General features: G+C 40.6%; 1 protein-coding gene across 3 annotated transcripts in view; it reads right to left on the bottom strand.

The window, feature by feature from the left end:
• Positions 1–3412: 3412 nt before the first annotated feature.
• Positions 3413–13457, bottom strand: part of LARS1 (leucyl-tRNA synthetase 1) — a 31562-nt gene continuing 21517 nt past the window's right edge. For all 3 annotated transcript variants that reach the window (XM_009811285.2, XM_059825662.1, XM_059825661.1), the window contains 7 exons: positions 12768–12908; positions 12562–12672; positions 11302–11412; positions 9110–9214; positions 7431–7526; positions 6328–6460; positions 3413–3784 (listed from right to left, as the gene is read on the bottom strand). In XM_009811285.2, coding sequence (XP_009809587.2) covers positions 3579–3784; positions 6328–6460; positions 7431–7526; positions 9110–9214; positions 11302–11412; positions 12562–12672; positions 12768–12908 — 903 coding nt within the window. In that variant the 3' untranslated portion in view covers positions 3413–3578. The remainder of the gene's footprint in view (positions 3785–6327; positions 6461–7430; positions 7527–9109; positions 9215–11301; positions 11413–12561; positions 12673–12767; positions 12909–13457) is intronic.

The raw sequence follows: 13457 nt of genomic DNA, 5'->3' as shown, positions 1-13457 counted from the left end.
AGGCACAGGGAAGGAACAGGTTTCACAGTGCCTTGGTTGCGCACTGCCTCCTTCAAGATGTGAACGACTCCCGGCTGGACGCGTACAGGAGACAACTTGATCTAAACCTGCCGCTTCTCTTGGATGTGCCAAGACAGGCAGCGGAGCAGCATCACGGAGATGTACTCCTTCCGCTCTGGAAAACACCTGCAGAGAGGAAAAGTCTGCCTTCTGTCCTGAGCCGACTTCCCTGCTGCTGACATCGCTGTGCAGTGCCAGGCCCTGCCCAGCCTGGCGCGGCATCAGGCGATGCAGCTGGTAGCACTTGCTGTTCCTCTGAACTTTCCAAATATTTTAACTTCCTCCTGTAAGAAACGTTAGTTATGCCTCACAACATGTCGGAGAAAAGCGTCCGCATGTTCTCCTGAATAGCAGAAAACTGAAGGGCTCAAAGCTGAGGAAGTATCCTATGGAGCTACAGCAGGACAGGGGAAAAGCCAGGAAATAACAGCAATAACCCTGGTCTTCATGGCTGTGTATTTATATGTCAAAAACTGGCTCCGTTAAAAAGAAGAAAAAAGGTTGCCTTTCCAGATTTCTCTCATCAAAATCATAACATGAAGACTACTAAATAAGGCCAGAATTTTGTTAACAATGTGGGAAATGTAATACCAAGAAAGCCTCTTTATCCCGTTCTGAGCTTTTATTGGGAAAAAATACACAAGAACCAGCATAGCAGTGACATCTCCTGGAAGCCAACAAACCGTCGTAGAAAAAAAGTCCAGCTTTATAGCTCTGTCTTGCTCAGTAACAATCAGTTTGGCTGATCCACTTGAACACTGAGACTACAAAGATACCACCATTGTTTAACTTGCTCATCGTGGCAGAAAAAACCAAACGGCACGCACATACCCCCACTTTACAAACCAGCTCTCCCAAACATCTGTGGGAAAGTCTTTGCTGTCTGGACAGCTACTGAAGGGAAAAAAACCCATAGAACATGAAAGAGTAAGGAAACAATATTTATTGTTCTAGAACTCTAAACTAATTTCTATCTGCTCAGATTATCTGGCTGCTGCTTTGTCAATATATTAGATTTTTATTGCCATAATCCCTGCTTCTTGGGATTAACAAAGCTGCTTTCATACAAGGAAATTAAGGAAACCTTTCCGATCGGCTCACTTCACCCGATCCTCAGCCGCTCTCTGTGGAGCAGGGGTGATCAAAATGCACGTATGTGGGAAGAGCATCCATTGACAACTTACAAGGGGCAGTACGAGGGTTCCAGTTCCACAGTGTGTTGCCTGTTACCCTGCATCCAAAGCATCAGCGTTCTCGCCTGGAGGTAACAGAGCAAATCTTCCATCCGCTTCAGCCCATTTGGAAACCCCAAATCTTTTCTTGTCTTTTGTAAGAGACTTCTGCTCGCAGCCTTCAAGCCAAATTTGCTTAAAGGGGGCCACCTGAACAAGGGTGATATTTGAGACCCCTCTTTCTGTGAGCACATCGACCCCTCGCCACTTGGAATCTTTGTCAGACTTTTTTAAACACCTCTCCCCGCGCTGACGCGAGGCACTGTGTCACGCTGTCACAGAGCTTACACGCTTACCCACAACAGTTGGGTGTGAAAGTCTCCCGGCACAGAGGATATCTAAACTTTCCACCCTGGTGGCTGCAATTCCTCCTCCAGTCAGTGCAGAGTTCAGATCAGGTTCCTGTTTCTGTGATGACAGATGCTCAGGAGGCTCCACAATCGCAGCAATGAAATACCTCATTTTCCTACTGCCATGCCACTGTTCGGGAGATGCTGGGGCAGCCGGCTGGAGGGAAAGGGGCCCCAGAACTGGAGGAACGAGGGGACCTCACACTTTCAACCCTTTGCACTGGAAAGCAACTGTTAGAGCAAGAAATCCAGAGATGGTATCTGGGTGTGAAACAACTATACTGAACAGAACAGAGTCCTCAAAGGCGTGTACCAGAGCACCACTAGCACAGGCATCACATCATCATACTGTGAAAACGAGCTCCAAACACCTAATGCAAACAGCCACGTACAAGAAGTGGCGCTGGATGTGTGTGCTGGGGTTTGTTTTTCCAGTTTGGAAGGGAATTCCCTCAGACTACACAGAAGTAAACCTCTAGCAAGAGCCAAGTCCCAGCTGCAGCAGCGAAGGGACATAACCAGCGCACCGCTGCGCCCAGGTCCCCACGGCCATGCTGCAGCCGGGGCTCTTCTGTCCCAGCAGCTGCACTGAGAAGGCTCTGCTAGCTGCCCACCCGTCCAGAGCACTGAGGGACAAGCAGACACCTCTGCCCACCGCAGACATTCCTCTTGCCCGCTGGTATTCCAGCAACTTAAAAGGCCCATCAGGGTTGGGGCTGGCAAAGTTGTTCTCCTAAGACCCTGCAGCAGCAGGAGTATTTAGCCTCGACCCTTCCATCTGCCGAACCCCAGCACCCAGGAACCGCCTTAGACTATAGAATCACCCTTTTTCTCTTGACAAGCAAACCTCTTTAGGCAACCGCATGAGTATTTGCTTAGCGGGACTGGGGAGAAGCAATAGCAAAGGAAAGCTCGTATTGCATCTGTATAAACACAAACAAAGCCTGCCTTTTCAAAGGGATAATAGAGGGAGGGGAAGAAGATGGCACACCCGGCAGTGTTTGGTGCTCTCGGTACAGCAGTCTTGGGCTCTTGTGCTCCTTTTTACTCCCACACCGTAACATATTATTAGAGGAACTTCAAATGTTAAGCCATATGGAGCATCAAGAATTGTGAAACTGCCAAAGAGCGATGGTGTAGAACAAAGTATGCTGTTTGCCACCAGCCACCTTCATGAATTTGCAGACAGAAGTCCTGAAGCTGTACGTGTTGATTCATGACTCAAAAAAAGGGAAAAAGCAGTCTCCGATAGGCCTGAAATTACCAAAACACATCAATTTAAAAATCTATGAAAAGAACACTTAACCTTTCCACTTAAATTAGATTTATGAATAGTTTTATGAAAGAATAAGGCAAGTCAGTCTTTAACAGTGTTTGCTACAGGCGCTCCCATTTTGAGAGCTAAAAAGCATGGAAACTTTCATATTTAACTCTTGCTTAAGAGTTTTTCAGTATCAAATTACTTCTGAACTGCTAGCCCATGTAAAAGTGCCCTAATGGTGTTCAGTCACCTGTGTCATAGAAAAGTAACATACAGAAGTGTTCAAGCAACTTTTTCCCCTCTATTACAGCAAATTTACAACCAACTTCTCCACCCAGACCTTAGCCTATTTAGGAGGGAGTGGAATTCTGAGTGCGGTACTCTAGTTTGCTTCTGAAAACACTGGCCACAGCTGAAAAGAAAGATTTGCCATGTTAACCATTCAGGATAACTGTTTCTTTTCAAGAAAAGCCAGAGGGCCAGAGGAAAATAATTTTATTATATCCATGTTTAAAAGAGTAGGGGTGAACTTGCATGCAAAATTAGGTTGGTTTGGGTGGGCTTTTTTTTTTTTTTTTAAATAGAACAAATTCTCATCTTTGTTCATTACAGATGCTTTCGAAGTCACTTTATGAACTTTCTCACTGCCAGGGATCAAGCCAGGTATGCGCCAGTTTAATGAACTAGATAAACAATTGTGTCACCAATGTCCTTTGTCAGGCCATTCTCAGTAATGCGAACATGTTTCTTGTCCAGATCAATATGGAAGATGGCTTGCTCCAGAATAAGCGTTTTCTCTGCTTCTTCTTTGCCAAGGACAGGAACACGGCGTGGCCCAAGCACAGGATCATCAAACCTCATCAGCTTCACTTTAGAGAGATCTGCAGTAAAGAGACTGGCTAGTTAGGCTACAGGATCTACACTCAAGCTATAGCATCAACTGAATTAATCAAAACAACACTTAATACTTGGTACTTTAAAATACCTGCTCCAAGGAAATACATTCTCTCAGGAATAACATTCACATTAAGACTTACACCCACTACAAAGATGTCATTCAGTGGTTACACAGCAAGTTACCAGCAGAAATGGGGATCAACCACACAGAAACAGCAACTCACAATACCACACAAAGCACTAAATTTGCCTTATGTGGTTTTGGGACAGCTATGAGGAACTGAGCAGTTATGGTATCATTTGCTGATGAATGAGTTTCTGAGATTGGGAGAAAGGGGAAGGTGAGAGTTGTTTTAAATACAATTCCTATTAAAATGCACACTAATAACAGACTGCTAAGCAGACCAAGATAAATCTTTAGGAAGCCTGGGATCTTTCAGCCAAGTACAACCTTCTAACCCTTGTGCACCAACAGAACAGTGACACCTTCTGGAAAAGGCAAAGAGTGAGAAATAACCACTGCTTAATCTCACTTGTTTTCAATTATTTCAAAATATCCACCTAGCAGAAGGCTAGTACATATCCATACAGCGCATTTCCCCCTGCCTGTATTTTGCTACATACTTCATCATATATCCCTCTCTGTGCGCACCATCCTCAGTATGTAGTTGTCTTCGTTCCACAGATAAACATTACTATAAACACACGCTGTTGAAAGATACGGAAAGAAAAAAATTACTCTGCTGTCACAAGCTTTTGGATGAGGTCCAGTTTTCCTTTTATACCCAGAGCTCACAGTGCTTCAGATTTGTTTGATTCTTAATTCCTGCATTCGTCAACAAAAACACAGCTGCTGTTCCTTTAAGAAAGCTATTTTCTTTCATTCACTGGCCAGAAACTTAATGCTTGTTTCAACAATGTCTAACATGAAATTTCATCATGCTATCCTGTGTCTTCCTAAAATATCTTTCCAAGCAGGTGGAGAAGTGAGGAATACTAAAATTATCAACAAGTAGGCTAGAAAAAAAAAAAACTTGCTTATTTCCAAGAAAAATTGAGGAAAAGCACCCACCCTGAAACACTGCTACTTACAAAGACCACCTTTAGACTGTCAAGATACCACAAACATTTGAACTGACCATAGCAGCACTCCTAAGAAGCAGCTTTTATTCCAACTGCCACAAGGCAAAAAACAAGGAGACCACCAAAATTTTCTCAGTGTCACACAATGAAACAGTGACAAAGATGAAAACAGCATCTCTCCTCTTCTGTCTTGTCAGTGCACATCACCTCAAGAACTTACATGGCAGCAGCAAAGCCCTGCATAACGTTACTAGACAGAAAAGTATTCAGAAAGAGAAGAAGCAAGAGGAGGCAAAGTAATTATTGGCAGCAATCACAGAATTTTTGCCAAAAAAAGGAACCTCCATAGGGCTAGATTTTTTTCCTGTGATGGAATTCAGGTTCCTAACCACAGTACACCACCCACTTCAGAGCACTTGACATGCTCTAAGTAAATATGCGTAGCAATAGCAGCACCCCCAAGCTCTGCCTGGAGACCTTTATCGGAGCCATCGCTGCACCACTGCTGAAGCACCAACTTCTGGTGAGCAAGCAGTGATGACGCTGTCAGACACAGCAGCAAGTTCTGGCTCCCCAGCCGCTCTCGCTTGGGCCTCCACTACTGGCAACCAGCTAACACCAGGGGATGGAATAGGTAGTGTTACAACAGCTTAAATGCAAAGTCAAATTCACGGGTCATAAAATGCTTTTGTCTTAATGCTTTCAGACTGGAATCCACTATTGCCTATGGACTGAGTGCTCTCAAAGAAATTCTTCCAGTACTTATTGTGTCTCTTACTACTGCAGAGTTCAACGTTTAACAGCTGAAATAAAGAATCAGTGCATAAAGAATACTAGAGTAGAGAGGAAAGAAATAGCTCAGAGGATTCAAAAGGAGTATTAAACTAGTTTCCACAGAGGTTGCTAGTTCAAGTTTGGCATAAACAATGGTAACTGATAGGCTATTGAGCAATTCTTCAGCAATCCCAATTTTAAGTGAACAGATAGTTTTCCACTATGAACTGGGACAGAAATTATTAGGAGCCAATGTGGCAACTGTTAAATTAATTCACCTTAGGCTAAATAGAAAAATAAATCTGGTAAATTTTTTTTCAGCCCTGGGCTCCAAAATAGAAGTGGCAAAAGCTGCTTATAACCAGTTATAGGACTAACTCTTTTTCTTGGAAATTCAAAGCACAAGGGGAAATATCATCCATATTAATCTGGCTGAAACTAGGTTTCAGTGTACCAGTGGCAGAACAAAAGACTAATGAGGAAAACACATAGAAGATCCTGCCTATTTGCAGATTATCTCTTTTCTTGTTCACTCCAACACAACACTTCTTGCTCATTTCTAGGCATCTATGACAGCAGCACACCCTTCACCAGCTTTGTTTCCACTTCTCTCCCGGAAACATCAATCTAATTAGCGTGTGATAGCTGTATGTCTGTGCTAGTATTTTACCTTTGATTCCTCTGTCCATCTTCATTAAGCGTCTGATCACTGTCTCTCTATTGTCTCCTTGCCTGATTTCAATTTTTGTAGAGAAGTGGCCATTTGATGGTTGAGGGTTCACCAAAAATACAGACACACTGGGCTGTAAGAAAGTTAACAGAAACATTAAAGGAGGACATCCTTCCAGAGAAAAATCCTCAGAGGAATGAAACTAAAATAAATAAACATCATTTATCAGCAAATATTCTGGATGGATAAACTTCATTTAGAAACACTGACTGCCAGTGGCAGAATGCAAGCACTCCCACAACTCTTCAAAATATAAGCCACAGTACACACAAGTTTTTAGGACATGTTTAGGGAAATCAAATTTTTACTGTTTAAAAGTATTAGAGCTAGAAATATTCATACATGATACCACTGTTGCAGAGTTTCACTGATCTTACACATTACTCACTAATTCTTCCAAGACTCCATGACACAGCTGTAGGAAGACTTTTGAAAGGTTTTATTTTTATGCAACTGAATGCCATTTATTAGCCCATTATAAGCTAACGGATAAACATAAAGTATTAAAAAACATTTTAGCATTCAGCAAGCAAGTAATACAAAGTTTCACATGGAAATTTGTAATACCTTAAAACAAGTATAATAAGCAACACAACAATTCCTAAATAACAGTGGTGAAGTGGGATTCAGCCATACTTGCACAAGACCTTCTCAATTCTCTATTTGTGGCCTATGTTTTAACTACAATACAATCTACCTTATATAAAGGGCAGTAGTTGAGGCATATGGCTGAAAGAAACAAATATAAGAATATGCTAATGCTCAGGTCACCTGTTTTTAACAGTCTTCAGGTCAAATCATTAAATTGTGCTGACTGGAAGAGCCTTAAAGCTAAGGTACAATCACAGTCACATTTAGGGCTCTATACAGAGGAAGAGTAAAAAAAAAAATTTTCTTGTTTTGAAGGGGTGTTGGATCAAAGGCAGAAAAATCCAATGTTTGTGTCTGATTAAAGTTTTTAAATGGCATATTTGCATTTGTTTGTTTGGGTTTTTTTTTAAATTAAGTTTTCAGACTTCCAGTATCTGAGTTTCTGTTTTTACCTCAGTTCTGAATGTGGAAAATGGTTTTCCAGGACAGCAGTCTTCTTTTATTTTATCTTCTGCTTCAGATGCAAACTTCACTTCAATGTGATCCAGCTGTTTAAAAAAAAAAAAGGGGGGGGGGATATAAAGGAGTTTAATCATTTTGGAGGGCACAACAGGAGTTACCAGGCCTATCAAACAACTGTTGGCATAGTAAAGCGGAAAGTAAACGTGCTTTGACGTAAGGCAACAATAGCACACCCAAAATCACAACACATTGTTTGGAAGGGACCTCCGGGGGTCACCTACTCCCTGCTCAAAGTGGGACTACTGCCCATGCTGGACCAAGTCCGCCCCCAAGGCCAGCGACACCCCAGCCTCTCCGGGTAGCCTGCTCCAACACTACACTGCTGCCCTAGCAAAAATCCTCTCCTCATGTGCCCGCTCAGCCTCAGGAGCTGCAACTCCCGCAGTAACTCCCAGTTATTGTCCCCTGTTTGACTATCAGCCCACTACCAAGAAAGAGGTTGGCTTTATCATCTTTGTAACTCTCAAAGAAGTGCAGGATTTCTCCGAGATCTTTCCCTCAGCCAGTCGCAACAAGCCCACCTCCTTCAGCCTGCCGCTGGAGGTCCCACACTCCAGGGGCCCCCAGCCGTCTTGACCGTCCTCTGCTCAACAGCCGCAAGTCCTCAACAGCCTTTTTAAACCTGGGGTGTGGAGTGCGGGAGGATGAGAGGGGAGCACAACACTGACACACACTCCAAATTCGGGCTCAGCAGAGCTGAGTGGAGAGGGATGACTTCCCTTGACTTGCCATACATAGGTAACTCCTCTTCATGTAGGTCAAGGCGCAGCGTGGCTCATTTGCAGTGACGGCACACTCACATGAAGTTGACATTAATCTTGACAAGCCCACAGTAACCCCAAAGTCCTTTGTAGCAGAGCTGATGGCCAGTCAGCCAGATCCAGCTGGTTACAAAATGAAGTTTTGCAATATACGTGTATTTTCTAATTCTTGAAGGGGGGGGGTGGGGGTGGTGCATTTGTTTTGGGGGTTTTCTTTTTTTCCACAAACCTGCCTGAGCTGTCCCCTCATTAACATATTGCCTATTGAACTAAATTCTGGTTATCATATGAAGCAGCATAACTGCTACTACGCTGGCATCCGTTTTACTGTATACCATAGTTTTAAAAGCCCTGCCCAGAACCTGCTCCTTGAAAAGGGCAGGGTAATCTGTTACAGTTAACATGCCATTGTAAGAGTCCAAGGATACAAGGTTAAGGACTCTGATCATTCTTGCTAGTAATGCCTTGAAACATCTCCTTCTCATTTCTTCAACTGAAAAAATGTAAGATACTGGTTGGCTCAGAGAAAAATATCTCTTCAAAAGTGTCACAGGACTTTACTACCACAGATACAACCAGTACTGCAGCAAAAACCACCTGTTTTGTGGGAACATGTTTGTATACTACACACCTACCAAGGTGTCTCATGCCTATATTTAACAGATTTATACACCTATATTTGACAAATTTAAACAGCAAGATCAAAATACAGAAATTTGATAAAAAACTATTACTTGAGCAACATACACCCAGAAGTTCATGTAAACAGGCTTAGAGCCTTAGGAAAGGCTGGTCCTCCAGCTATCCCAATAAAAACCAAGTAATGAATATGCCAAGTATATACCAACCTCCAGGGAATTTGTCAAATAGACAATATTCTCCATGAGCACTGCACGTTCATCAAATTCCAGTTCCAGATCAAGAACACGTGAACCATTCTTCTCCAGATTTTCCTGTCAGAGAAAAAAAAAGCGATTAAAACCCTCTAAACACTGCAAGTAAAATGATGCTTCAAAATGGCAAACTATCTACATTAGTCATGAAAATAATAAGCTTTTAAATTTGAGAGCTCTCTGCTGGCACAACATGCTAACGTAGGCGCAATAATTTTCTTGTAACAGGGTTTCTTCTACAGAGAGTTAGTGACACTAATGGGAGGAGTAAGAGCAATTAGAACACATTTTTAATATAGAATTGAAAAGGTGTTTGACATTCACAGTTATTTATAATCCCTACTTAATGTGCAGGTTGAGAATTCACAAAATAAGTCAGCATTTCAGTGGTATTTCACAGCAGGAAATTCAGTCTTATGACCTAGTTTAAAATAAAGGACAAGCATACAACAACTGGACATGTTCACAGCAGTTGTAAAACAAGTTCTCTGCAGGGAAGTAACAGCTACTTTATACGTTAACATAAAAGTAACTTAATTAGTCCAGAAAGCCAACAGCAACAGTCACAAGAGAAAGTATTAAAGGCAATATAAAAACCACGTGATTTTTTTTTTTTTTTTTTTTTTTTAAAAAACACTAAAACAGAACTTCCTTTTTGGAATTTAATCTGTCCCTTTCTTGCCTTTATATGCTGAGCCAGCTGTCTCCTTTGAAGCTCTGCTTTGTCAGACTCAGCATGCTTGTGGTTTCCTTGTCAGTTTGATGTGAAAGATTCCCTACATTAACACTGAATTGCTTCCCTTTGTAAATCACAAAGTTTCTTCTATATTTAAGCTCTCCTTTGACGAATACGAAGCACAAGCAGAAATGCACCTTGTACACTGGAATTGCTGAATAATTGGTTTCAGAGAAAAACATACTGATCTAAGAGGTCTCAGCTCAGATGTTTCTACGTCTTTATGTAAAATTGCTTACTGTTTTTTAAAAGTGAAAGGATTGATTATTGGGTAAGCCTCAGCATGCCAACCCATGTCCAGCATGCAGGAGGATCACTAACTATTGCAAGACTAAGAACCTCAAAAACCAGGCATGTTTCAGACCTAACACACTTGTAGGATTGAAAGCTTGTCTGACCTTTTCCAACTGTATCACTTGATCTAACACATAACTACATCTCTTTACAAACTTCAATTATACAGGAAGCTTCACAGCTGCTTTGTGCTCTCTGTTCCTCTGAAGGCTTCTGAGCTACCATGAAAAGGAATAATTAGAATAACCCTAGAGACAGGGCAAAAGAGCACCTCCATGTATAAAATCTGACAAAGCTTACACACAGAAGACATTATTACATGCATTTTAAAAATCAAGCTAAAGCTTAAGGAGTAATATTTTTACACTCACTAAGATTTTTCCCATTACTAATCCCTCTTAGCTTCTACAGATCATAAGTAGAAGTCAAAAAGGTTTTAAATCCTACTCCACCCTTCCTTTTTTTTTATTTAAAATTTTGTTTATTCTTTGCTTCTTGAACCTTCCTAGTTGCTGGCGTGACTCTGGCGAAAATAATAACGAAATATCAGACTATTAGTGATAAAAGCATAAGAATGATACACAAAATTCATAATTCCATTCAGGGCTCAGAACAGTCCCTTTTTTCCTCCCTTAGATGTAGTACAATCAATTATCTCTAGCCTTGTTCTTAACTTTCAAATGTTAAGTATTGCTATGTCTCCAGAGCAACACCTTATTCTCATTTCAGGATGAAAAACTGGAAAAGTCAGATATGATGTATTTCAAATGTAGAGGAATCCACATGTATTTGAAGCACAGATCATATAACCTGCAAAATACACAAACTACCAAGCCTCAACTAGACTATTAGTTCACCTGGGCCAATTCATGTAGAGATATTTTTATTATCTTTTTCTTCCAGAGATGTCAAAGAAGTTTATAAATAAAAACATGAAGATGCCAAATAAGCAAGGAGCAGGACAGAGACTTAAATCCAAAGTTAGTAGGAGATCCAGGAATGAAATAAAGAAACCAACAATACCCGTGCACAAAGTTACAGATTATCATTGCCTTTGTCCAACATGTATAGAAAAAGCTTTCGTGAGTGAAACAAGAACAGTCCCTTTAACACTTACTTTAATCATGGCAACAAAAGGCATAACCTTCTTCATATACTTCTTCAGCTCTGGCAAGGTGTTAAGCTCACTGGCAATTACTTTATTATCTGGCAGTTGACCTCCACTGACCTAAACATTGATGAACATCCATTAAAAAGTATAGGTATCATTAAAAAAACCTTGCCCTTTAATATCATATACCCTTCATGCTTTCCCATAAATATCAGAAAGGTTTCTCATCATCACTGATTCCACATATAATTTTCTCATCCCTTTGAAACATTTTAAAAGTAAAATTTTAAAACTTTGACCAAAAAAAACCCAGATAACTACTGCCATTCAGGCAGCTCAGTATTATTCTGAATTTTCTTTACTCTTTCTGGTGACTACATATTAATATACTTAAATTTTTTACCAGAATGCATTTTAAATCCACACTTAAGCCTTATCACGAGCACATTTTTAAGCACTAGTTTCCTGAACTGTTTGGGTTTTACATTCAAAATTTAGATAATTTGCTAACACTCCTATTTAGTGCATGAGACAAAACAGCAGATTTTAACACTGATGCAGAAAAAAGCCTATGGAATGACGAAAGTTTAATACCCCAAAACCAAATTGCACATGAGGAATATTGGTTTATCTCAATACCGCCAATTGGAAAAGTCACGACTCTCTAATCTATCAGCTACAATACTGATTTGTTCAAGCTGAGAAAGATGGTTCATCAAGATGCCAAAAGCCACTCTCATCAGTTCCCCATGTCAGAAGCACAGATTCTTCTGCTTTCAGAAAAGTTTATTTCTTTTACTTATGATTGATGTATTCCATTTCAACATATTTCTTGTAACATCACTGAATAGTATACACCTATTCAAGGACCAAAACAATGCTCCTACGCCCCCTTGCATAGTAAGGAAGCATTAATCTGTTAGTCAACAATGTTTACGCAGAAATATTCTTGGGAAGAAGAATATTTTAAAAGCTATCCACTTACAACTTAAAAAAAAATAACAGAACACGTGCCACTTTTTACTCAGATTGTCAAAAAACAATGAAATCATACTGCCAAATCAATGACGTTCCTTAGAACGTTTTCATTAAGCACCAAAATTTATTAGACAATTGTAAAAGCATAAAGAAAATTAAAACTATCTTGCTTTGTATTTAAATAATTTAGTAACAAGTTAAAAAACTTATAAGCTTTTTACAGATAGAAAAAAAGAGCCCACAAAAAAAGTAGGTAAGCAGCCCAAAGAAACATGAAAGGATGACCACCTGATAGTGCTTGCGCAGAACTGATAAGGTGGTGTGCTGCCAAGGCGGATAGTTCTTTGCCACGTAGATGGTACAGTGAGAAGGCTTCTGTGAAGGTTCTTTAGTACTTTTCTAAGGAAACAAAGAAAAAAAGTTAGGAAGGAGTCCTGAGGCAATACAGAATTATCAAGTATGCACACTTAAAAGGATGACCTAGTACACTTCACCTTTCCTTTTGCAGGTACCATGTAGTTCTTGAGACGGAGTCGGAGGTCATGAGCTGCTTCCATGAGGTACTGAGAGGAACGAATTAATACCTCATCCACAGGACCTGCTGTCGGCCATGAGGCTCTCATGATGGAATCAGGCTTTGAAGAAAGGAAGAAGTTACATGCACTGAGATGAAAACACATCAGCATCTGGTGGTTTTTCACCCCGTTATAGCTTGACTGGAAACTGGAGTTTAGACAGTTTGAGCCTCAACAAGCACCCATCTATAACTAGGTTGTAAAGGAGTTAAGCATACAGCAAGTGTGTTAAGGGCTATACATACAACTACACCTACCATAGAGCTACATAACTTCATCTACAAGCACAAGGCAATTAAAAAACCCAACTGTTTCATGCATAAGTGTAGGAATACTGCATTATTTGGGTTAATTTTAGATCACCTCTTTGTGAGTACACAACCAAAGCGACGTGTATTAAAGTTGCATACATCATCACAGTAACAGGCTAACTCTGTATGTTCACTGTCGTGTGGACAATAAGCTATTATGGCTCTTCACATTATAAGACATATGTTTCTTCTATTCACATATGTAAGACACCCATAAGCCTGACACGAGCCTTACTAAAAAAAAAAAAAAAAAAAAAAATCAGTAAAAGCTTAGATCCGAATCAAATGACAAAACTGT

This window comes from Gavia stellata, chromosome 16 (assembly GCF_030936135.1).
Source record: "Gavia stellata isolate bGavSte3 chromosome 16, bGavSte3.hap2, whole genome shotgun sequence".
In the NCBI taxonomy this organism is placed as follows: domain Eukaryota; kingdom Metazoa; phylum Chordata; class Aves; order Gaviiformes; family Gaviidae; genus Gavia; species Gavia stellata.
This window is presented reverse-complemented; position numbering and strand designations above follow the sequence as displayed.